Source organism: Mytilus trossulus, chromosome 5, assembly GCF_036588685.1.
Source record: "Mytilus trossulus isolate FHL-02 chromosome 5, PNRI_Mtr1.1.1.hap1, whole genome shotgun sequence".
Taxonomy (NCBI): Eukaryota; Metazoa; Mollusca; class Bivalvia; order Mytilida; family Mytilidae; genus Mytilus; species Mytilus trossulus.
In genome coordinates this window covers 65,590,086-65,615,002 of record NC_086377.1, presented here as the reverse complement: position 1 = coordinate 65,615,002, position 24,917 = coordinate 65,590,086, and the positions used below count along the sequence as shown (strand labels likewise).

General features: G+C 31.7%; 1 protein-coding gene across 1 annotated transcript; it reads right to left on the bottom strand.

The window, feature by feature from the left end:
• Positions 1-239: 239 nt before the first annotated feature.
• On the bottom strand, positions 240-19,897 carry LOC134718207 (hyaluronan-mediated motility receptor-like). The gene is made up of 9 exons (XM_063580700.1): positions 19,868-19,897; positions 16,161-16,219; positions 12,029-12,104; positions 4,185-4,280; positions 3,829-3,912; positions 3,123-3,314; positions 2,659-2,754; positions 778-922; positions 240-427 (listed from the first exon to the last, which is right to left on the bottom strand). The coding sequence occupies exons 1-9, from the start codon at positions 19,895-19,897 to the stop codon at positions 240-242; spliced, it is 966 nt and encodes a 321-aa protein (XP_063436770.1).
• Positions 19,898-24,917: the final 5,020 nt, after the last annotated feature.

Here is a 24,917-nt window from a genome sequence, read left to right as displayed (position 1 = left end):
TACTGTTATAAAGACATACATTTGTGACTTGAGAACTGTAAAAGTGACTCCATCCAAATTTGAACTGTGTTTTATAAAATTTATGGGAATTAGCATTGTGTATAATTTCCTAACATTTGGTAAAGGCAAACTTAAGTAAGTGAACACAAACTTATTTTGGGACGTCCTGACATACATACAACAGACAATGGTTACACTAAATGCCCCATCTGTCAAAAATTAAAGCTTCACATATAGGTTTAACAAAGTTTTTCACTCCAACTTACAATTTGTTCCCTGAAGTCTTCTTCTGTTTGTTTAGCAGCTTTAAGAGCCTCTGTTTTAACTGCCAATTGAAGTTTCAGTTCCTCCAAGACTACATGAAATCCTGCTTTGGGACTCCTTGATCCATCTCTGTCTAACTGAAGCTTTAATTCGCTAATTTCATCTGTGAAATGATAGTATTTGATTAAGTTTCTTTCAATGATAACATTTAATGGCAAGTCTTTCAACTGTTAAACATTCTATTTCATTTTTATGGTAAAAATTATCAATGATCTCCATAAAATAAATCTTACTTTAAAATGTGATATAATTATATATATATAACAATGAGACAGCAATCAAAATGATGAAGATCAAAAAAATTATAAGTTCAACCTGTTCAACCTTTAACAATGAGGAAAACCCATACCTTAATTAATATTATAGGCAGTTATGAAAGTCCTATAATAGGACATTTTTAATTTAGTTTTTCTTTTAAAAAACCCACTAAGACTAAAACTATATTGTGAATACCTTTTTTCTTAGCTAACTGATTCCTAAGTTTATCAGCCTCATCTCTAAGCCTGTTATTATCCATTATAGTTCCACGTGAAGCTGCAGTTACCTGCTGTAATCTTTTGATTAGTTTGTCTTTTTCCTGCCAACTTTCTACCAAGGTCTACATAAATAATAAGATCTATAGTTATTTGTTGTCATTTTATACGACTGCCTGTGAAATTGCTATTATCTTTCCTGATCTTTTCTGGCATAAATTGACAAGCAAAACATATTAAAATCATATACACTCTATGTTAATAGTAACACAGACTTTTTTTTCTTAAGCCAACACTAAAACATCGGTCCAACGATTTACAGAAAAGAGCAAATTTACAGAAAAGAACCGAAAAGAACCGAAAAGGACCAAAAAGAAACGAAAAGGACCGAAAAGAAGATCCATATACATGTATCGGGTTTAAACGTTTAATTGAGCGTTTTACATGATTTTAATAATATGCAGTAAAAATAAATGAAAAGTAAATATTATCGTTCTATAAATGTTTATCCTTGCGAAAAAATATTTTGTTTGTTTATTATAAGATGTCAGCATATTGCCCGTGGAAACCTCGGAATTGGTCATTGGTTCCGATCAAGAAGGATCTTTAGTTAAATCCATTGTCAAAAGTATTCCTGAAGCAACTCATGTATTATGTACACGGCATTTGAAACTAAACCTTTGAGTTTCAGAAAAGATGAAAAATGGAGTTGGGATGCATAGAAAGGACAGATTAGATATCGCCGGAGCAACGCATTTTTGGAAGAAATGGTATATCTATTGCAGACGATAGTGAACAGTGATAGGGAGAGGACCTTATACGCTTGCGAGCACACACAAACATTATAAGATTGACAGGCATGTTTGGGCAAACAAAACTTTAATGGAAAGGTACAAATATTTTGCCAGGTTCCAACGATACCGTATGAAGAACAAATTGGTTAAGTCAACAGATGGTAGACAAGTGGTCAATAAAGCTAGGTCGAAAGGAAAGAAGAAAGGTCAGAGGAAAAGGAAACTGGCTGATAGGACAACTACGATAAAACAGCAACGCGTGCAGTAAATTAATTTATTTAAAAAAAAACCTGTGTGTAATTTAATGTATTTATATGTGTATATATATTTCTCATCACTACCTACTTATACTTCTTGTTTTTCTTTTTATAGGTAAAATACACTAATAGACTTGGAGCTCAACACTAGTATTAATTGATTTATAGTATATTGCTATTATTTTTTTGCGTGTTTCCTGTAGTATTTTTTTTATTACTCATATAACATATCTATTGTCTGTGTATTGCATATGTTATTGTTTGTATGCTATATGCCCTCCTAGGGGCCCTTATTTGGTGAATAAAACAAATCTTTTCTATTTTTCTATTCTATAAGATAGGCATCCGAACCTACCTTTAATTTTCCACATAATTTTTTATATATGATTTAAAAAATTTTCAATGATTAAATGCAATTTGCTTATTTCCTTCTATTACAAAAAAAAACAATATCCTTTTCGGTTCTTTTTTGTAAATCGTCGCTCTTTTCTGTAAGTCGTCGAACCCAAATTAATATTAATATATCCAGGACATGTTCAAGAATTTTGATATAAGCCATCTTTGAAATACACGACCCCTATATTTTCAACAATTTTCAAAAAAAATGAACTGGTATGGTACACTATAGATGCATATTGAAACTTTTAATCATCAATCCAATTCAGTTCAAATCAGTGTTTGAGAAAACTTGTTTGTGACTCAGATCAAAATGAGACAACTATGGGCATCAACAAATAACAGAAATGAAAACGACTTATGAACTTCACACACAAACAATTTTAAAAAGCTTGGTTACATTCTCCCTCTTACCTCAATAGTTTTGTCCTTATCCTTAAGTGCTTCAGCAAGTTTGTCTATGCCCTGTCTGTGATCCTGTTCAATATCAATAAGTTGGTCTTCTGAACTCTAAATAAAACAAAATCAGTTTAAAGTTTTCGATAAATTTGATATTTTATTAGTACAAGACTTATTAGCTAATATTTCTATATAATCATTAGATATAAATCTGAGTTGCTATAATAGTCTCTTTTTTTTTTATAATTCAGTCATCCTTTAAAAGTATCTATATCATAATGCCTGGCTCAAAATCAACCAGACTCAACAATATGTGAATAAATTTAGAAGATTTTGACAATTCTGCCATTTGCCGATACCAAATTCTTTAAAAAAAGAAAATTCTCAGACCTAAACAAAACTATGAAATGCCTTTGGACTGTTATATATTGACAAACAGTTGAAAAAACTTATAAATAATTCATGAAAACTTGACCTACCTTTGAACTTAGTTGTTTTCTATTAAGTTCTGCTTGTAACTGTTGAAGTTTGTTATGGAGATCTGACATTTCTTTATTAGATCTCTCCATCAACTCTCGTATGTCCTCGTCTTTAGACTTCAGTTTCTTCAGTAGATTATTCAGAGCCTCTGCATTGGCTGCTGTTGCCTTAGACTGCTCAGACATCACATCCTGTAGGTGAAAATAAGGACCCTTTTAACTAACTCTCTGGGTAACACCTCAGGAAACTTACAAAACATTCACCACAATATTCTATCCAGGAATAAATATATTTAATAACACAATTTTGGAAAACTTTATCTGCTTGTTCTCATACCCTAAGATTTTTTTAGTTAAAAAATAATTTTATTGTGGCCATCTTGACAGTTGAATTGTGTGGTTTTTGGCAAATATCATTGAAGAGCTTTATCTATTCGGTATTAGATAATTTACCTTTAAGAATGCAAAATTAATGAGGAAGATTAAAGACTGTAGTCAACTTGAAGTCAAAATAGTCAGCTTTAATATTAAGACTCAGGGAGTAGATCTTGTAGGAAAAAGAATAAAATAAATAGCAAGTAGAACTAGTACAATGGAGGAAATAGAATGAAATAAATAATTTCTTGCAAAAAATAAATATAGTCCAATCTGATTGATCTAACAACTTTACACCATAATGGCAATAATTTGAGTATAACTACTGTACCTGCAATAAATCATCTTTCTCCTTCAACTGTTTCTTTAATCTATTTAACTCTTCATTACTGGAATTGACACTCCACTGTGAAGTCTAGATAAAAAAAAGTTACACTGTGTATGTTAATATTTTATTCAATGGTTTGCAGGATTTGTAATAAATTGAATAACAATAAATTACAGACATGATTGTTTATAAATGATGAAATACTTGGTACACATAATATTAAAATTAATAGTTAACTTAAATGAGTGAATTTGATTATATGAAAAAAAAACTTACAGGGAATATTAAATCAATTTTGAACTTGTTTTTAGCCAAATCGTTTTTTCTTACTATTCATGGCATGGCATATAAACAATTACCTCAAGATTTCTCTCTTTCTCTGCCAAACTAGTTTGAAGTCTTTTAATCATGCTGTCTTTCTCCCTCAGAACTCTGGCATGGTTGTCTAAGGCATCCTGCATATGAAACAATATTAATTCACATTTTTGTTCAAATATGAAATCCATCAGGATTCACATTTTGCTCAAATATTGTGACACGAACAGTATTCACATTTTCCTCAAATATTGAAATGTTACAGTATTCACATTTTGCTTAAATATTGAAATGTAACAGTATTCATATTTTGCTCAAATATTGAAATGTAACAGTATTCACATTTTGCTCAAATATAGAAATCTACCACTATTCACATTTTTGCTCAAATATTGGAATACATTATTGATTTGTATATTTTAACAAATTTGATTCGTTTTAGAGAAAGTCACATGTTTTATGTTACAATATGTATTGCTAGTCAACACTTTACTAGAACTGCATAACATAACCTGAAATAAACAGCAGACTCCATACACATTTATCGGGATTATTCTTCGTTGAATTCTTAAAATTGTGGTTTGCTGTGACCCACGAAAATTGGTATACCACGAATAAAAGTGAATCCACAGTATATTGTATAAAACAATGATTTAAGTTGATTCAACTACTATTCTGGACAAAGAAAGATAACTCCAATTAAAAAAAATCTTGCTATTTCACAATATTGTGCAATTATATATTTCTTGCTATTGCGCAATACTGTGCAATTGAAAAGACTTGCTCTTGCACAATACTGTGCAATTATATATTTCTTGCTATTGCGCAAAACTGTGCAATTGAAAAGACTTGCTCTTGCACAATACTGTGCAATCGAAGATTTCTTGCTATTGCTGAATACTGTGCAATTGAAAATTTCTTGCTATTGCACAATACTTAATATTATAATTTTGGATCCTGATTTGGACCAACTTGAAAACTGGGCCCAAAATCAACAAGAGGCTGTCACAACGACAGCAAACCGGATTTATTAACATTTATTTGTGTCCTGGCAATATCACAAGAACCATTACTGATGAATGGTGAAAGTGAAAATTGTCAATATCAAATTTGACCTCCATTTTGTCATCAGTATCAACATATTAAAATTTGAAAAGCTTAGATTGAATGGTTCATGAGTAAATGCAACAACGTGAATGGAAAAGCCATTTTACAATCTTTCAAGAACCATAACTCCTGAACAGTAAAGGTCAAAATCGTCATTATTGAACTTGACCTCTATTTTGTCATCAGTAACAACATTTAAAAATTTTAAAAGCTTTGGTAGAACAGTTCATGTGTAAATGCACGGACAAGACTGGAAACTCCATTTTTCAATCTTTCAAGAACCATAACTACTGAACGGTAAAAGTCAAAATTGTCATTATTGAACTAGACCTCCATTTTGTCATCAGTAACAACATATTAAAATTTGGGAAGCTTTGGTAGAACAGTTCATGCATAAATGCAGGGACATGACTGGAAACTCCATTTTTCAATCTTTCAAGAACCATAACTCCTGAACGGTTAAATCAAAATCGCCATTATTGAACTTGACCTTCATTTAGTTGTCAGTAACAACATTTTAAATTTGAAGAGCTTTGGTTGAACGGTTCATGAGTTAATGCACAGACAACATTTGATTGCCGCCCATCTGCCCTACATCCCCAATTCAATAACCGACATTTTTGTCACAAAAATCCAGTTAAAAATATAAATACATGTTCAGATTCAGCATATCAAAGAAGCCCATGAATTCAATTTTGGTTAAAATCAAACTTAATTTAATTTTGGCTCCTTTGGACCTCAATGAAAACCAATTTGAAAACGGGACCAAAAATTAAGAATCTACATACACAGGTAAACGTCCAAAACCTGGTAAAATGTTCTGGTTTAGTTTTTGTTTAACACCATTTCAAAATAACCAAAAATAGCATGTCCCTAAACACCCTATTCAACATTCATTCTCACTATGTTTGCAAGAGATACAAACATAAGGGTCTTACAAAAGATTTTATGCTTTTATAACGGCAGTTTAAATGATGGAAAAAAAAGAGCACATCATATGGACCAGAGTGATACCGTATTTTTGTTAATGTCAACTACGAAACGGTTCAAATCTCCTTCAGTATCCGGTTTTAAAATTATGAAAAAAAATATCAGTGTACAGCTTAGTACGTGTTTGATGAATAGAATCATTCTTGCACTTCTGGTGTATCAAAATTTTGAACTTGTTGCCTTTTGTTGGCTGTTGCTCAGGTGATTCTTTGTCAATTGTGTTCTCCAATTTATTCATATTGTAGTCCTGTGGTGTTGTGTTGTCATTTTGATGTTATATTTCACATGGCCATAAAAGTGTGAGGTTTGGCATGCCACAAAACCAGGTTCAACCCACCATTTTGCTCTAAAAATAGAGAATTGAAAGGATCCCTGTTGAAATTTTCCGTTGCTTAAAGGTTCATGTGGTGATGAAAACACTTCGATCTTATGTGTCTATATCAAATTTGCATTAGCCATGTCGTCATAATTCTTTTTGTACTACTCGGGATTTAACATTAATTACACTTAGCAATGAATTAAAAGAAAGTAAATTTCTGGTAAAACTATCAAAAAGAAGCATGTTTTAGCTTCTTTTTGAGAGCTGAGGATTTATGATGATAGCATGGGGTCGTTCGACTGTTTGCAATCCTAAACAAGAACAAGAACGAGGGTTAGAACTTGCAGAATGAAATCAAATGGAACATAAAAGGCCGAATCACTTATATGAAGTCAGCATCGGAAACCAAATGTCCTAATAAAGGACAAGTAAATCCAGGTACAAATAAAATAAGACAAAAACATTTTATATTATTAGTTAAGAGTATATATATAGATTCTTACATTGATACCAGTGGATTATTGGATTTATCCAATCGAGATAGTTAAATTATCAATTTTAAAGTCCGAGCCGCCTCGGCGAGGACTTTAAAATTTATAGTTTAACTATTGAGATTTGATAAATCGGATAATCCACGAGTAAATATGTAAGAATCTGTTTCTCTAATGATTAAAAAATACATTTTCTTTTTTGTTAACTGAAAATTCCCTTCGAGTGCCTTTCACATTGCACGAAGTTGTCAATTTTATTAACACCTGTTAGCATATTTTGATTCATCCAGTTAGCTAAAAAGGTCATGACCCTTAAAATCATCCAATGATCTTTTGAGATCAGCAGCAACCACACGTTGATTAAATTTTTTTTATACAATGGGTTGGGAAAGGGATAAATTTCCATAGAATAGAGAAATATATATATAACTCGTCTAAACATCAACCCAACAATGTTAGATCTGTAAATTTGCTTTCGCAAATTTTTGGTTCTTCCCTCGCCGGGATTCGAACCCATGCTACTGTGATATTGTGACACAAAATCGCCTGCACTGCAGACGTCCCGCTAGACATATATATATATATTTCCTTTTAGTTGATGAGTGAACACAAAAATATTGTGTTGATGAAAAAAAACAATTCTTGAGGGAGCTTAATGGTGGTGAGCAATCCAATTTGATATTTGCCCGAGGGGTGAATTGAAATTATTAATGCAATTGAAAAACTATTTCACTCTAAATAAAAAATGTTTGGTAAAAACTCCAATTTGATAATTCTTATCTGGAGCTTTGAATGGGGCATAAAAATTTCAATACCTTCATCAAACTGTAAAAAAATGTTGAAAAAGCAAGTTTCATAATGGTATGTATGGCTGGAAGTGTTTTTTTATCAAGAAAATGTAAAAAGATAACATTTTCTGCAGTTACTTAAAAGGTGACTTAAGGTGGTACCTAACACTACAGGGAGATAACTCTGTAAAGTCAGCTAAACGTTTTAATTAAGTTGTGTTGTAAAAAGGATATCAGGGACCTACTAAAATGCGCCCGGGAGCGCCCGGGTGAAGAAAAAGCGCCCGGGGAAAAGAAAAAGCGCCCGGGGAAGAACAAATAGCGCCCGGGGAAAATGTATAGATATTTTATTGGCCAGACACAACTTTGTGTCGATGAAATAAGTTATGTACATTGATTTTTTTTTTAAATTTTAGACAATTAATTTGCAAATTCAGATAATAGACATTTAAAATAAAGCACTATTAAAACAAGTATGAATTTTTCAAAGTTTACAATAATATATGAATACTATTTCGAAAGACAGATAATAATAGATCACAGTTTATGCGGAAGATTTATAAAATGTGAAACTTCAAAAGACATGTTTTTCAAAAACAATATTAAAATGAAAAATTTGTAAGGGTTCTGCGGAACCCAGTGTCTCGCCTATTTTTGCTGTAAAAAACGGCTCAACAATAATGAGGAAAAGAATCAATAAAAATATTCCTCTTGTTACTATTTTATGATTGTAAGAAAATCTAAGTCCATTTAAAAGTAAATTACAGAAAAAACTGAGTAATCTTTTTACAAACTTTACTTCTGGATACAATCTTATGATCATAAATAAGCTTCTGTCCAAGTTTGGTACAAACCCAGGATAGTTTAAGAAAGTTATTAAAATTTTAAAAACTTTAACCACAGAGTGAATGTAATGGTTCCCCGCAGAAAAACTAAGTCCATTTAAAAGTAAAATATGGAAAAAATGGATTTTTTTTTTTACAAAATTTACTTCTGGATACTATCTTATGATCATAATCAAGCTTCTGTCCATGTTTGGTACAAACCCAGGATAGTTGGAATAAGTTATTAAAATTCTAAAAACTTTTAACCACAGAGTGAATGTTTTGTTTCCCCGCAGAAAAAACTAAGTCCATTTATAGTAAAATATGGAAAAAAAGGAATTTTATTTTTACAAAATTTACTTCTGGATACTATCTTATGATCATAAACAAGCTTTTGTCAAAGTTTGGTAGAAATCCAGTATAGTTTAAGAAAGTTATTAAAATTTCAAAAACTTTAACCACAGAGTGAATATTTGTTGACGCCGCCGACGACGACGGAATGTAGGATCGCTTAGTCTCGCTTTTTCGACTAAAGTCGAAGGCTCGACAAAAATGTAAAAAAACAACTTAAATTTCACAGATAAATATTTATCTAATCAAAATTAAAAGAGTAAAAATAATAAATCAGCAAATAAAGCAGTACTATACATGTACAGTAGTTAAATGAAGTGGGTAAAATGCAGGAGTTTGGTTTAATTCAAAACTATGCATTAAATTCCTGATAAGCATATATATAGACATTAAAACTGTCAAATTTTAGTTTTAAATCATAAAAAGTTATAAACAACACTTTCGATGTAGCATCGTACATATCCCAATTTATATTAAGGACAAAACAAGCAATGATTTTTTTTAAGGAAAAAAAATATTGTTATAAAATATTATTATTTTATTCCCCCGGGCGCTAATTTTCCTTCCCCGGGCGCTTTTTCTTTTCCCGGGCGCTCTCGGGCGCTCCTGGGCGCTTTTTAGTAGGACCGGGATATCAAGCTTCTCAATGATCAAAATTGGTGTTTGTCAAACTGCTATATAGGGTGCTATAAACAGTTTCGTACTAAAAACTAGGGGTTATTCCCCAACTAAAAATAACCATGGAGGGAAACCCCTGTTTATTTACTTACTTGGTGAAAAAGTATCATGTTTTTTGTATTTGATTGTAAAAATTAGTTAATTAGCTTTCAATTAAAACAGGTTGTATGATTGAAATAATTTTAAAAATTATATAAAATATACATGTTTCGAGGGGAGACAACACTGTAAACAGTTTTTTTAGCAGTGAAAATTGAAAACTTATTTGCAGCCACTGTAGCTCTTTTCGGAGCAGAAAACCGTACCCTGAAACAAGATTTTTTTGAAAGGCCAGGTAAAACCCTACAAAAGTCATACAGTTTTGATTATGAAAAATATATCTATAGGTCTGACCCCGAAATAAACAATCAATTCACCAAAGTTTCATTCAAATTGATGGAAGCATTTTTTAGTTCAAAAACGGGAAAAATCCTCTTTTTTTTTAAGGATAAAACTTCATAACAAAGAACTAAAAATCTGATATTTATGAAAAATCGAAAGGGAGCTTATGTCAATAGATTATAAACAATTCAACAAAGTCTCATAAAATTTATTAAAAGCGGTTTTTTTGTAATTGTGGATGACAGATGGAATACCATAATATGATAAAAAGTAACCTCCTGTCTAAGACGGCCATATAATAATATTCAAGATAGTAACCAAAAGCTGCAAAATTTTCATAAAATTAACAATTCAGGGGCAGCAACCCCAAAATGGGATGCCTGAAGTATCTGATTCTTCTGAAAATTTCAGTATAGATCGATCTTGACCTGATAAACAACTTTACTCCATGTCAGATTGCTCTAAATGATTTGGTTTCAGAGATTCAAGCCAAAATATACATTGTACCCTTCTGTTCTATTTTTAGTCATGGTGGCCATCTTGGTTGGTTTGCCAGATCACCAGACAAAAACTATTTTATTTAAACTATATACCCCAATGATGATTGTGACAAAGTTTGGTATATTTGGCCCATAATAGTTTTAGAGAAGATTTTTGTATAAGATAAGAATGCTGAGAAACGAGATAAGGCCAGGATTTTTTAATTTGTTGTTTTACGGATCCGCCGACCCGATTTTGCTGACTCCTAGAAAAAAAAAAAATTGACTTTCCATGCTTTTTTATTCCAGCTGACCCAAACAAATGCATTATCCCTAAAAAATAATTAAATTCTTCTTTTTTTATGAAATGAAATGCATGAATCACTAACAAGATTGATAACACTCTCTGTTGTGAAAAAATAAAACTTCCAGTTTACGTTTCTAAAAATAGACAAATCAATTATAACTGACCTTGAAATGTTGTTTACGCAAATAATTTTGCGGAACGAAATCTGTGTTTAAAACCAATAACACAATAAGTTCGTTTCCCTTATATGTCATCAGTCTGTAAGATGCATAATCTCATAGAAATAGACTTGTCCAAATGTGGACAGGTGGAAAGCACCTTGGAAGTAAAAGTTCTGAATATCAACAAGTCATTTAGAATTTTCTTGTTTCATGGATAATAAAAAAAAAAATATCGTCCATTTGGATAAAAATGGGAATGGGCACCAGATAACCCGATATTCTCGTTTTTTTCCGCGGATGAGTCTATTACATTTTTGACACGTGTGTTGAAACTTATTTTCGTACGACGTTTTTAACATTTGTTTCTTTATCAGTTTTTGTTTTTGAAGAAACTCACCAAGTTTTCTGGAATTGATTAAGAGCTACGCAAATTTGTTTTCTTGTTTGTGAAATGACGATTTAATTTCGTCTTTGTCTGTGAACACCCCCCTTTTTTACGGCAAATCATCAGACAATGTCATGCGTTATTTATGACAGCTGAGCAAGAATATTTCATCGAACTTAAATTTGAAATGATGACAAAATAGCATAAAAAACATTTTGTTAGAAAGGTGAAATGTATATTTATTTTGCATTTTTTTCTGTCTTGAAAGATATTTTTTTCTTTTTTTTCCCGACCGACCGACCAGACTTTTTCATGGGGAAAATCTGTAAACCAACAAATAAAAAAACCGTGGCCTAAGCTCACTTTAAAGGGCAAGGTGAGCTAAAAAGAAACTTTTTCATAACAAAGTTGTTGACTTTATTCATCGTCTTCTTTTTGAATGTGACTAAGTATTGATCCTCAATAGCCTAACTATGAACTCTAAATGCTAAAAACAAGCATGTGCAGCAAAACACAAAACAATGATATATTATGGATGTTATAATTTCAAGTTAAAAGTAAGGTTATTAATACAACATAAGTATACAATGATCTTTTACTAGTAAGGATATAGAATAAGAAGTATACCTGTTCTTTCCTAAGTTTTTCTTCTAATTCTTTAATAGTTTGTTTATAATGATCCTCATTATCTATTTCTTCTATTCTGAATATGAAATCAACATACATTGTAATTCATATTGACATTAAAACATATTACTGAAATAAAGAAATTGCTTGTATTTTTGTCCATCTGATGAGTAAAGCCTTTTTCAACTGATTTTTATAGTTCCTTCTTATGTTGTACTGTTATACCACTGTCCCAGATTAGGGAGGTTGGGATCCCACTTACATGTTTATAACCCTGCCACATTATGTATGAATGTGCTTGTCCCAAGTCAGGAGCCATTTACTCGGTGGTTGTCGTTTGTTTATGTGTTACATAATTATTTGCTTTTCATTGATTTCTTTTTTATAGATAAGGCTGTTAGTTTTCTGGTTTGAATTGCTTTAAATTTTCATTTCGGGGCCTTTTATAGCTGATTTATGCAGTATGGACTTTGCTCATTGTTGAAGGCTGTACAGTTACCTATAATTGTTAATCTTTGTGTCATTTTGGTCTCTTGTGGAGAGTTGTCTCATTGGCAATCATACTACATCTTTTTTTAATATATATACAGTGACACCTGCCCAAACTGAACATCCACAAGACTTTGCGTTTTGTTTGGTTTTTACAGGTGTTCGCATTAAAGAGGTAAAAGGAAGTTGACACCAAAATAATTTTGGCACTTACTGACAAGGGATTACACAACAGACAATGTTGATTTAGATGTATTAGATGTAAATGAAACTAGAGGCTCTAAAGAGCCTGTGTCGCTCACCTTGGTATATGTGAATCAAACAAAGGAAGCAGACAGTTCATGCCAAAATTGTGTTCAGGTGATTGTGATGTGTTTGTACATCTTACTTTACTGAACATTCTTGCTGCTTACAATTATCTCTATCTATAATGAACTTGTCCGTGTAGTTTCAGTGGAAAATGTTAGTAAAAATTTTATGAAAATTGTTAAAAATTGATCATAAAGGACAATAACTTCTTAGGGGGTCAATTTGTCAACGTATATATTTGTTCCACCTAACAGAAGTTCCAGCGGAAACTTTATTATAAACAATCGTTACAATGGCATAATACCTGTACCTGATGGAATAAATATTCTATACTATTTATTCCTTAAGGAATATCTACTGTAATATTTATTTCTGTGGAAGTTATATTCCAAAATATTTTTTCCATTTGGAACTTACATTATGAAGGAACTTCTATTCGTGACAAATTGACCATTTTGGTCATTTTGACTTATTTTTGAGACTTAAATTGCTGTACATTATTGCTGTTTACAGTTTATCTCTATCTATAATAATATTCAAGATAATAATCCATAACAGCAAAATTTCCTTAAAATTACCAATTTAGGGGCAGCAACCTAGCAAAGAGTTGTCAGATTCATCTAAATATTTCAGGGCAGATAGATCTTGACCAGATAAACAAATTTACCCCTTGTCAGATTTGCTCTAAATGCTATGGTTTTTGAGTTATAAGCCAAAAACTGCATTTTACCCCTATGTTCTATTTTTAGCCATAGCAGCCATCTTCGTTGGTTTGTCAGGTCACAAAACACGATTTTTACACAAGATAGCCTAACAATGATTCTGGCTATGTTTGGTAAAATTTGACCCAGTAGTTCCAGAGGAGAAGATTTTTGTAAAGATAAAGATTTACAAAAAATGGTTAAAAATTGACTATAAAGGCCAATAACTCCCAAAGGGGTCAACTGACAAATTTGGTCAAATTGACTTATTTGTAGATCTTACTTGACTTATTTGTAGATCTTACTTTGCTGAACATTTTTGCTGTTAACAGTTATCTGTATCTATAACAATATTCAAGATAATAACCAAAAACTGCAAAATTTCTTTAAAATCATCAATTCAGGGGCATTATACCTGCAAAACCAGTTACTAGATTCGGCTGAAAATTGCAGGACAGGTAGACCTTGACCTAATAAATACTTTAACTTCTTGTCTTATTCGCTCTAAATGCTGGAGTTTTTGAGATATAAGCCAAAAACTGCATTTTACCCTGTGTTCTTTTTTTAGCCATGACGGCCATGTTTTTGACGAAATAGAAAATAAAACACAAACTTTATTTTATACACCCTACTGATCATTCAGTTCAAGTTTGGTTGAATTTGGTTGAGTAGTTTAAGAGGAGAAGATTTTTTAAAGTTAGCAAATATGATGAACAAATTGTGAAAAATTGTCATTTAAGGACATTAACCCCTTAAGGGGTCAATTGACAATTTTGGTCATATTAACTTATTTGTAGATCTTACTTTGCTGATCATTTTTGCTGTTTACAGTTTAAATTTATCTATCATAATATTCAAGATAATGACCAAAAACTGCATAATTTCCTTAAAATTACCAATTAAGTGGCAGCAACCCATCAATGGATTGTTTGATTCATCTGAAAATTCAGGGCTGATAGATCTTCACCTAATGAACATTTTTACACGATGCCAGATTTGCTCTAAATGCTTTCGTTTTTGAGATATAAGCCAAAAACTGCATTTGACCTCTATGTTCTATTTTTAGCAATGGCGACCATGTTTGTTGATAGATCAAAACTTCGGATACAATTTATAAACTAGATACCCTAAGGAACATTCAGTTAGAGTTAGGAAGTATTTGGCCTAGTAGTTTCAGAGGAGAAGATTCTTGAAATAGTTTACGACGACGACAGACGACGGACGCCAAGTGATGCTAAAAATATACCAATAGAGAAAACTACGCATTAATAGACTATTTGCAAGATAACTTAGATAACAAAATACATTTCATTTTGATGTAAAGATAAGAAACAACAGGGACTAATTCATTGAGTACCATGAAACAATGAATTTCATAAACATGATAAAAAAAAGTTTTTAAATTGACATTTTTTTGGCTACTTTTGCTACTTTATCTTTACTTAATGTAATATAAAAAAAATAGTTAATTTTGTGTATTACATATTTAGTTTTATATATATATACAGGTTGCACTATAATGAACCATTCATTCATTTAACTTATTGTTGGGTAACTGAAAGCACATATTTATTTTTATTTGGCACAAGAGGAAAAAAATAATTCTGTAACTATAAAGGAATAAAGAAAACATAAACTGAAACAACTGTTTTTGTTGTTATAGTTTAATTGTATTCTCAGTTATGAATTGAACATTATAAACTAAAACATATAAAGGAAATAGAGCATCAGCGCGACGCAACAAATGACATTAAAAAGAAATCGTTATTTTTTTTTACACAAAATGTGATGCTATCCAAAATTTCTAGGGAGAACACTGCTGTATATGATTATCTAAATTCATAATTGGTACCTTAAATTGTAGTGTATGCAAATTTTATACATGTATCTTTTGATAAGATTGATTTTGAAACATAAACTGTCACATATGTGGCCTGCATCGTTAATATTATGTGTTAGTTGTTACGTTGATTATAGCGGACCATAAAACATATTACAAGTACTGTAAATAAGAACTCTAAATGTATAACGACTATCCTGCAGTAATATGTTGGCTCAGATAATTGATAATCTTGAAGACATTGTTAAAATGTAGCTCTTGATCTGTGTCAAATGCACAATTAACTTAAAAAAATTAAAATAAAAGTTCAGAATGCGTTAGACTCTCATTGGATGCAAGTTTGTTTTTTTTATGACTTTTTTCAACAAGCAGGGAATCCCAAACAAGATTTTCATTTGGCATGGTCTTGTATATAAATGTGCTTTTGTTTTCTTCTGGAACCAAATCATTATTTAGTTTTGAAATACAGCTTTTCCAGTGTGTTTATGTGAAACAAAGGCAATCTGTAAGGTAGAAGGTCTGGTAAGGGCCGAGGTTCATTTAACGAGAGATATTGGACACTTTTTAAACACTTAAGTGTCTATTTCAATTGATTCAATTAGTTTTTGTACTTTCCAGTCAAAAGCTAAAAGATAACATTTTCACAATTTTGTAAAACTATATTTTGGGGCCAAAAAGGGGCCTTAATGAACCTACACCTTTAAATTTGCTTGTTTACCTTTTAGTTTCCCTCTATTCCTATTTTTTCAATATTGTACAATAATATCAAACAAAAAATTATTTATAAACCTACTCTTTCTCTAGATTACCAATACTTTGCATGAATCTTTGGAAATCTTCCTCCTCCTCTACCTATATCAAAAAGAAAATATTGTTTCACATAATATATATAAACAAGAATGTGTCCAAAGTACACGGTTGCCCCACTGGCACTACAGACTTGGGGTAATTGTAATTGTAATCGTTAATCAGCTGTAATTGATAACAATTTCTCAAGTAATCAGAGTAATCATTAATCAGCCAAAAATCTGATTGCATGTAATTTGATTTAATCAATTACTTTTCAAAATACCCTGTAATCATGATTACTTTTTGATTACATTGTACATTCTGATTACCATGACAAAAATCTAAAATTGTGTTTTTGGTCATTAAATGAACCTTTTGTTATTCATATTTGATAATTTTTTTACATGCTAAAATGGTTTGGTTACTTTAACCCTTTAACATTCCTACCGGTCAATCTGACCGATAAGCTGAATTTGTGGCGGAGTAGTTTGCATGAAGTTTTGTATTGTTGACAATTTTTGACGTACATATGTGGTTGTGGGCTCAAATTGAAGATCAGTATACCACCAACTTGATTTTAGGTGTCTGAAACCAACAAAATGCAATGCAATGCATTATGTCAATTTGCCCTATAGTGACAAGAATTTTAAAAATAGAATATTTTCACAAAATGTCACAAGACAAATTGTTGCTGTTTTTTGTTTTAAAATGACAATTTTGATAACTGTGCCGTGATCATTTACAAGAATACTATCAAAACTGTAAGTAAAACCCATACACATACAAACAATCTGATTCATAGAGTATTAAATAACACTAAATCAAAACTCAAATTACAAGGAATTTTCATGTTTTGTTTTGTCAGTTTTTATAGCAAAAGAGATGAGAACACCTAAAATGTGTTAAAAATTGTTAGCCAAGTCGGAATAGCAATAACAAATCTTTGTTTCTTCAGTGTCTGGTTATGAGGGTGTTGGATATCGTATCGCTAAGGTATAGAAATAGTGACATATAGACGAAAAAACGAACATTTCTGAATAACTTTCATACAAATTTGCTTGAAAAAAAAAATCAAAAAATCAAAAAATAGCTTCTTAAGAAAACAAAGTTGGATTATGTTCTCCCAAAATTAATTTCTAGTCTTACAGAGAAGGTGACTTATATGCTTTAATTTCATAAGGTTTCCAATGGTTTCTGTGGCTCAGTGGAAAGATGCACAGTCTTACACCCGGATGATCGTGTGTTCAAACCTCACTGCCGGAGGATGAAAAAATAAATTCCTATATTAAATGTAACTTAACTTAACTTTACTTTCAATTTCAATTAAGACAACTGAAATACATGATTCCATCCAAAAGAAAATTTTACCCCCCCCCCCCCCCCCCCTTTTTCTCCCCTCTCTCTGTTTTTGTTACATTCTTAGCCTGGGCACTCAATAATACCAGATTTTCGTTCAATATTTACTCAAAATTCTTTCCTAAAGCCTCATTCTGTAAGCAGTTATGAATAGTACATCTTTAACACGAACTTGGGCCATTTATTTGACTGACAAAAATTCTCAAAAAATCCACTTTCGGTGTTTCGAGTCTTGATATTTCTACCAATCAGACAGGTTTTGCACATTTCTGTATAAAGTTTTCACCGATAATGTTGTCGAAAGTCTTCATGCATTAATTTAACACTAAAACTATGTTCTATTTTTGTCACTAAATGTCTGTAAAATCGCTTTTCCACTTGAATTGTACATTTTTGTCACTTTCAATTCAGCAAGTCACGTGACTTTTGAGAGATATCACGTGACAAACGTAAGAATTATTTTCCTTAAATCAAGTTTTCCTGAAACCTTGGTCAATTATCTATCAGATGAGTCTAACTTGTCCTTTGAGTGAGCTTTTTATCGAAATGTGCAATTGATTGAAAACAGATATCCTTTATTCGGGAAGAAAAGGTTAAAAATCCTTGAATGTTAAAGGGTTAAGCATGTCTACTTCAGTAAAAAATAAACTGTTGCAGTATTGAAAAGTCATCATTAGCCTAAGCAGAGACATCTAATACAATATACCTTTTATCTTAGTAAAAGATATTGTACATACATGTATATTCATCGTTTTATAATGATCTTCATATTAATATTTGTTTATATCTGTTTTATATTCAAGTAATACTGTTCTTTTGTTAATTTTTGTGATTTTTGTCAACTTTGAATTGACAGGTAGGAGACTAATTAAGGTTTGTTTTTATTGCAATTACCAATTGAGTATAGCTGTAGGGCAATATATATGATCAAGGATTAAGGATTTGTATAGTTTAACTATACAAATCCTTGATATGATAAAAGTTAAATCAGACATGAAAATTTATCTAATTAGCACAAACTAAATTAAAAGTTGGACAAATATGTTGTTCAAAATTTTTTTTAAATGTATTTGAACTGGACATGTAAAATGCAATGATGTTTAGTACTTACATATATTGTTTACAATTTGATTAAACATTTCTAGTAAAATTTAACATACTTTTAACTAGTAACTTTATTTCATCCATATTTAAACTTCCATAAACTACAACTGGGAATACATATACATTATGAAAGAGGTCAGAAGACAAACATAAAAACTCTTTATGATATTTCTTAATTAAATTTAATTCAAAATAATTCAGAGATTATTTACAGGTGATTAAGTGTAATGTATATATGTAGTGAAATTTGGTGTTTATTTAAATAGATGAAGTTTAATTTGAAGTTATCATTCTATAATTGAACCAAATAAAATACTTTCTCAAAAATGCTATTGTTATGATAGTTATATTGAACGTTTATTCCTTCACATCATTCAAAATGTTTTGTTTTTAAATTCATTGTAATCATATGTAACCATGATTACTTTGCCAATATTTTTTTCCGGACATACAATGTACAAGGAAATAAAATACAAAATCTAGATTTAATTAAGTTTCGCTGAAATTGATTCAGCAGATTCATTTAAGGAGAACATTTTTCGAAGTAAAAAAAAAAAAATAAGCAAACTGGATGAACAAATTGTGAAAAATATCTTTAAAGGCCATTTAAAAATAAATTCCTTGAAGGGTCAATTGACAATTTTGATCATATAAACTTATTTGTAGATCTCACTTTGTAGAACATTTTTGCTGTTTACAATTTATATTTATCATTAATAATATTTAAGAAACCAAAATCTGAAAAATTTCTTAAAATTACCAATTCAGTGTCAGCAATCCAACAATAGGTTATCAGATTCAACTAAAAGTTTCATGCATGAAAGAACTTCACCCGAATGTCACATTTGCTTTAAATGCTTTGATTTTTGAGATGTAAGCCATAACCTGCATTTTACCTCTATATTCTTTTTTAGCCATTGCCGCCATGTGTTTTCTAGATACCCTAAGGATCATTCAGCTGAAGTTATGTTGGAATTGGTTCAGTTTTTTCAGAGTGGAAAATATTTCAAATAGTTTACACCTGACTGACGAGGACAGCAGCGGGATGTCAAGTGCCTTTGGAAAGGTGAGCTTAAAAGCCACTTGTCAAAAAAAGATATACTTTTCTACTATGGTCATAATGAGCAAGAAAAACTTGGAAATCTGGCAATGTCATGAAGACACAAGACAAACACTTTAGTTAATATAAAACTTAATTCTACTGTTTATATTAAAGCTGTTTAAACCTTGAAACTAATAATAACAACTTACATCTGGTCGTTTTAACAAATCTTCAGGCATCTTTTAAGTTTCTGAAATAATAGTCATATATCAATATCTTAGCAACACACAATATTTGTCACTACGTTGTTTCAGTATCTAATGCATTATGGGTAATATTTTCAAAAGCCTACACTAAAACATCACTTTTGACGTGAAAGCATTCTTAACAATAGAAACTCAACCAAATCATTTTTTTTTCATTTGGGGTTCCATTGAATTCAAAGACAGTCAATTTTCAAACATAAAAAAGTATGTAGTACAAGAAATTAAATTGGTGTGGCCTTACTGAGTTATGAAATATTTCAATTAAAAGAAATAAAAGAATTTAAGTTGTGGACCTTTCAGTTTGGCATGTCACAGGTCACAGTACTACCTTCCAATACCAAATGTTAATTTGAACCCCTGAAATTTGGTTTTTTTTGCTCTTTTAGTTCCTTTATTTATTTTATATTGATTTATAAGTCTTTTAAAGTACGATACTGTTGTAAGGTCATTAAAAATTGCATATTTTGGTTTTAATATTGATTGACTTATAGCTAGGGTCTTTGCATTAAACACATTTATCTAAAATCACTCATGGAAAGATTGTAAGGCAGCAACCATTTGATTTTCTAGGAGGAGGGGTATGGAAAAAAAAGTTTGTTTCCAGTTTGTGGAGAAAAAAATAATTTGTTTCACCCTCAGCTGCCACTTTATGTAATGCTAAAATGGAAAGAAAAAAATTGTGTTCAACTCGCCAATAAAATAGAATATTTTTCTATAAGAACAAAATACATGTAGGTGAAAAATTAGCGCAAACAAATTATCCTCTTTCTCCTGTTTTGAATAGGCACTGCTTTCTGTCTCTTAGTTGCACAAAAATAAAACAAAATAGAAAATAGCAAAAACCAATAAAAAGCAAATGTAAATGTTAATATGTGCATTATACATTGTAGGGACAAAAGAATTTGTTATAGGGAAAGTAAAATTTTCAAAAAACATTTTTTGAGGGTAAACATCTAAAGACCGATGAATTTTACAAAGAGTTCTACAAACAGACTCAAGAGGAATACAAAAGAATATGTGAACTTAAGGTGGTACCTAACACTTTCACTAAAATTAATTTGGCTTGTTTATTTTTCATAAAATTTTGACAAAGTATTTACTTTGATCCTTTAACAAAAATATAAAAAGAATCAAATATTTTGAACCAACCATTTTGTCACAAAAATTACACTGGTTATAAAGCAGTTTGACAAACACTAATTTTGATCATTGAGAAGCTTAATATTCCCTTTACATCACAACGTAATTAAAAGGTTTAGCTGATTTTACAGAGTTATCTTTATCTCCCTGTAGTGTTAGGTACCACCTTAAGAGAAAAGATTGACAAAAAGAGAACATAAATTGGATTATGTGGTTACCACAGATGAAGTTGAGGCAGCAATATGCCTACTAGAAATAGGTAAATCACCTGGAGCTGACGGCCACTTCCAAGAAGTTTGCCGGAAAAAACCTCATAGAAGTAATACGAACTATGGTGAAGCTCACATTTAAACATGGCTGGCTACGACAGGAATGGAAGACAAAAAACATAAATTCCTAAGGAAACAAGGAAAAATCAATTACTACTCACCATCATCATACGGTTCATACCGCCCAATAAGTTTAACCAGTGTCATATGCAAAATTACTGAAAGAATTGTTCTTGAAAGGCTGACAGAGTTCATAGAAGGAATTAAGCTTATAGAAGAAAAACAAGGATTCAGAAAAATAACACTCAACATCAAACTGCATGATCAGATTTATTCAGAACACAATAGAAAAATTCAATAAAGGAGAAATCACACTTGCATGTCTTATTGATATTGAAAAGGCATATATGATTCAATCTGGCGAGAGGGACTATTAGTAACTACTAGTAAACTACACCATCTGGGTATTACATTGTAGAGAAAAAAACATGGGCCTGGATTTAAGACTTCTTAAATAACAGAATGGCAAGATGCATCTTTGAAAACTATGTAGGTGAAGAATTTGAAACAAAGATACATTAAGGGCTACCACAAGGATCAATTCTGGCTCCCACACTATTCAACATCTTTATCAACCACCTACTGGGAGACATTCTAGGAGACTACACACAATTTGCTGATGACGGAACACTCTGGCAAACAGCTAAACCATCTGGACGAGAAAATGACCTTCAGCAAACACATTGATGCAATTGAAGAGAGCAAACTGGAATTTAACTACATGTATTCTGGGAGATTTGAGTCAAAAAAGCTATTACAACTATACTACAATCTAGTCCGATCGGTCATGGAATATTGTAGTCCAGCATGGCAAATAGCAGAACCAATTTACAGACCTGCAAAAACTTGGCAGAGTACAGAAAAAAGCACTTATTCTATGCATGGATATGCCTACAACATCGGACAGAGAAGCACTAGAAGTAGAATCATGAGTTATGATAGACCTGAGGCTAGAACAAATAGCCATTAAAGAGATAGCAAAGATTAAATCCAAATCTGCACAGGAACCCATCCAACAGCAACTTGTGAGGTATGAAGAACATGACACATTTGACAAGTATCCAACACCAATGGGCAAAGCACTATAGCCAAGCAGCAGAAAAGGAAAACATACAAAGATTAACATCAATCTCATAGAACCAGAGTTTACCTACAGATTGGGAGAAACTCAATGACTCATATTGGAGTCAACTAGGCAACTCAAAATTGAGGACAAATGAGCAACAAGAACTTTGCCAGGAAACCATTAACCAACTCATGGGAGACTGCACACAAGAACAAACAATATCGTTTACAGATGGATCCTGCTTAGGGAACCCAGGACCCTGTGGAGCAGGAGCAATTACCTATGCTGAACACATTAAACCTGCTGCAAGATTACATAGACCTGTGGCACAAAGAGGATCCATCCTTCTGGCAGAACTCATAGCAATTCTCATAGTTCACCATCCTAGAATACTGCATTACAAATTTACAGAAAATATTTACAATGCAATACAAAAAAATCACAATTTTTCTGACTTTCCGCCGTGGAATTACTTACACTGAACTGGGCCCCAAGAAGCTACATTTGTACATCACCGTAATAAGAGAAATAAAAGAAAACATTGAACAACTTAGACAAAAAGGACTAAATGTAAATATATCATGGACATGAGGACATGCCAACATAGCTGGTAATGATGAGGCGGACATCCTTGCAAAAACAGCGGCAGAGGAAAATAAAGTCCTAAAACTTCAGGACGTCAAACAAGCAACATATAAAAGTACCGGAATTAAATGACAGAGAAGATGGAAAATTAAGGCAGAGAGAGGCTGCGAGGGACTGTTATGAAAAAATACCAACTACGAAACACTCAATTATGTATGATTTCCAAACTAAAAGACATTTCAGTGTATTTGCCCAACTAAGAACTAGCTATACTGAAATCAATTACTACAAGAACCAAGTAGCCCAAACCAACTCCATAGAGTCCTGCAACTGTGGAGCACCAGTGAAACACCTCAACATTTTGTTCAGGAGTGTCTCTGCTATGAAAACGAACGAGAAGATACATGTAATTGATACATCAAATATCCAAAGAGGTTGGGTTCTGAAACTTTAATTTAGCTACAAATGTACTATGCTAACAAGACTGGACGGCAGGAACACAGAAGAGACAAAAGCCAAACTACAAACAGTGGCACATTATTTTGACAGAACGGGCAGATTTAATACTGCTGTCACTGCCACAATCCCAATATTAACCGGCACAGAGAAGAAAGTATGTTGAGGAAAACGCACAAGACAGAAAAAACGCTTTTGGGACAATTTGTGCCAACAGGCCTTAAGGTTCATCATAACAAAATTAATGGACAAATATGGCCTTATTTTCACCTTAAAAACCACCCTGTGTAGACTTAATTACCTGTGCTGTTTGGAAAGTTTTAATACCTAGCATCCACTAGATATAAATTAGTTAAATGCATTTTGTGTTTAAGAAAGATAAAATCTTTCTTGGTTTTTGATGGGCATTTTTTTTCTTTCTGCAGAAGGTGCAAAAATAAACAAACACCTGAATTACTTTGATACTGTCCACTCACATCTGACTCAGATAAACTCTTTCAACTCACCTATAGTTGTGAAGATACCTATTGTCCATGTTAATTAATGACAATCAAAACAATACAATAACAAACCGGTTTTTTAACTGAGGGAGTATTTCATAGTTGTACCACAACTTAGTTAATTTTCACACCTTTTGCATGAAGGAAAAAAAAAATGCCCATCAAAACCCCAAAAAGATAATATCTTTCTGAAACACAAAATGCATTCAACTTTATTATGTCTAGTGGATGCCAGGCATTAAAACATTTCCAAGTTCACAGGTAAGTCTGTACTAGTCTCGGAGTAATTTTCGGCATGTTAATACAGCCATATTTTTCCGTTTGTCATGATGAACCTTAAGATTGAGGATTATTAGCTACTCCTCTGATTGTAAAAAGGAATATTATCTTTGGTTGCGATGAGGGATGAATTGTTCTCTCTGTATAAGGTTCTCTTACTTCTCCCCCGAATTTGACTAGAGCGAAATTTGAAAAAAAATCATGGACGTCCACGTGTAGAATGATGTCGAATGGGGTGATGTTTTTTTTTGTCAAAATCTGCTACATCCATTGTTATTTGTTTAGAAATCAATTGGAATTCACTTCTTATTATGAAGACAACGTTATTCATGTTATTAGAGGGGTCGTGTCATTGGCACAACCATTACCTTCAAGTATCTCGCAAGAAAAGACTGGATATTATCGAGGGTTCACTCGAATAATTACTACGCCCTCTATCGGACAATGTCAAATCGATGTGAAGCGGCAATCATGGTCTATATAGTTCCCAATTATTATGTGGCCTGGGGTATTTCTTGCCAAGTATTCTGACTACTGTTTTATTTGAAATGTTTACTATTTAAGTTGTCCTATAAGTTGCATATATATTAAAATATTTAAGCAAAATATGTGTAAAATTAATTGTTGAATGAGGGCCC

What these genes read in the sequence shown, in the direction of transcription:
- LOC134718207 (XM_063580700.1), bottom strand. Translation starts at nt 19,897, where the DNA reads ATGCCTGAAGATTTGTTAAAACGACCAGAT. An exon ending in AAAAACTTAGGAAAGAACAG is followed by an intron (nt 4,281 to 12,028) that starts GTATACTTCTTA and finishes TTTCATATGCAG; the next exon opens with GATGCCTTAGACAACCATGC. An exon ending in AGAAAGATGATTTATTGCAG is followed by an intron (nt 3,315 to 3,828) that starts GTACAGTAGTTA and finishes TTTCACCTACAG; the next exon opens with GATGTGATGTCTGAGCAGTC.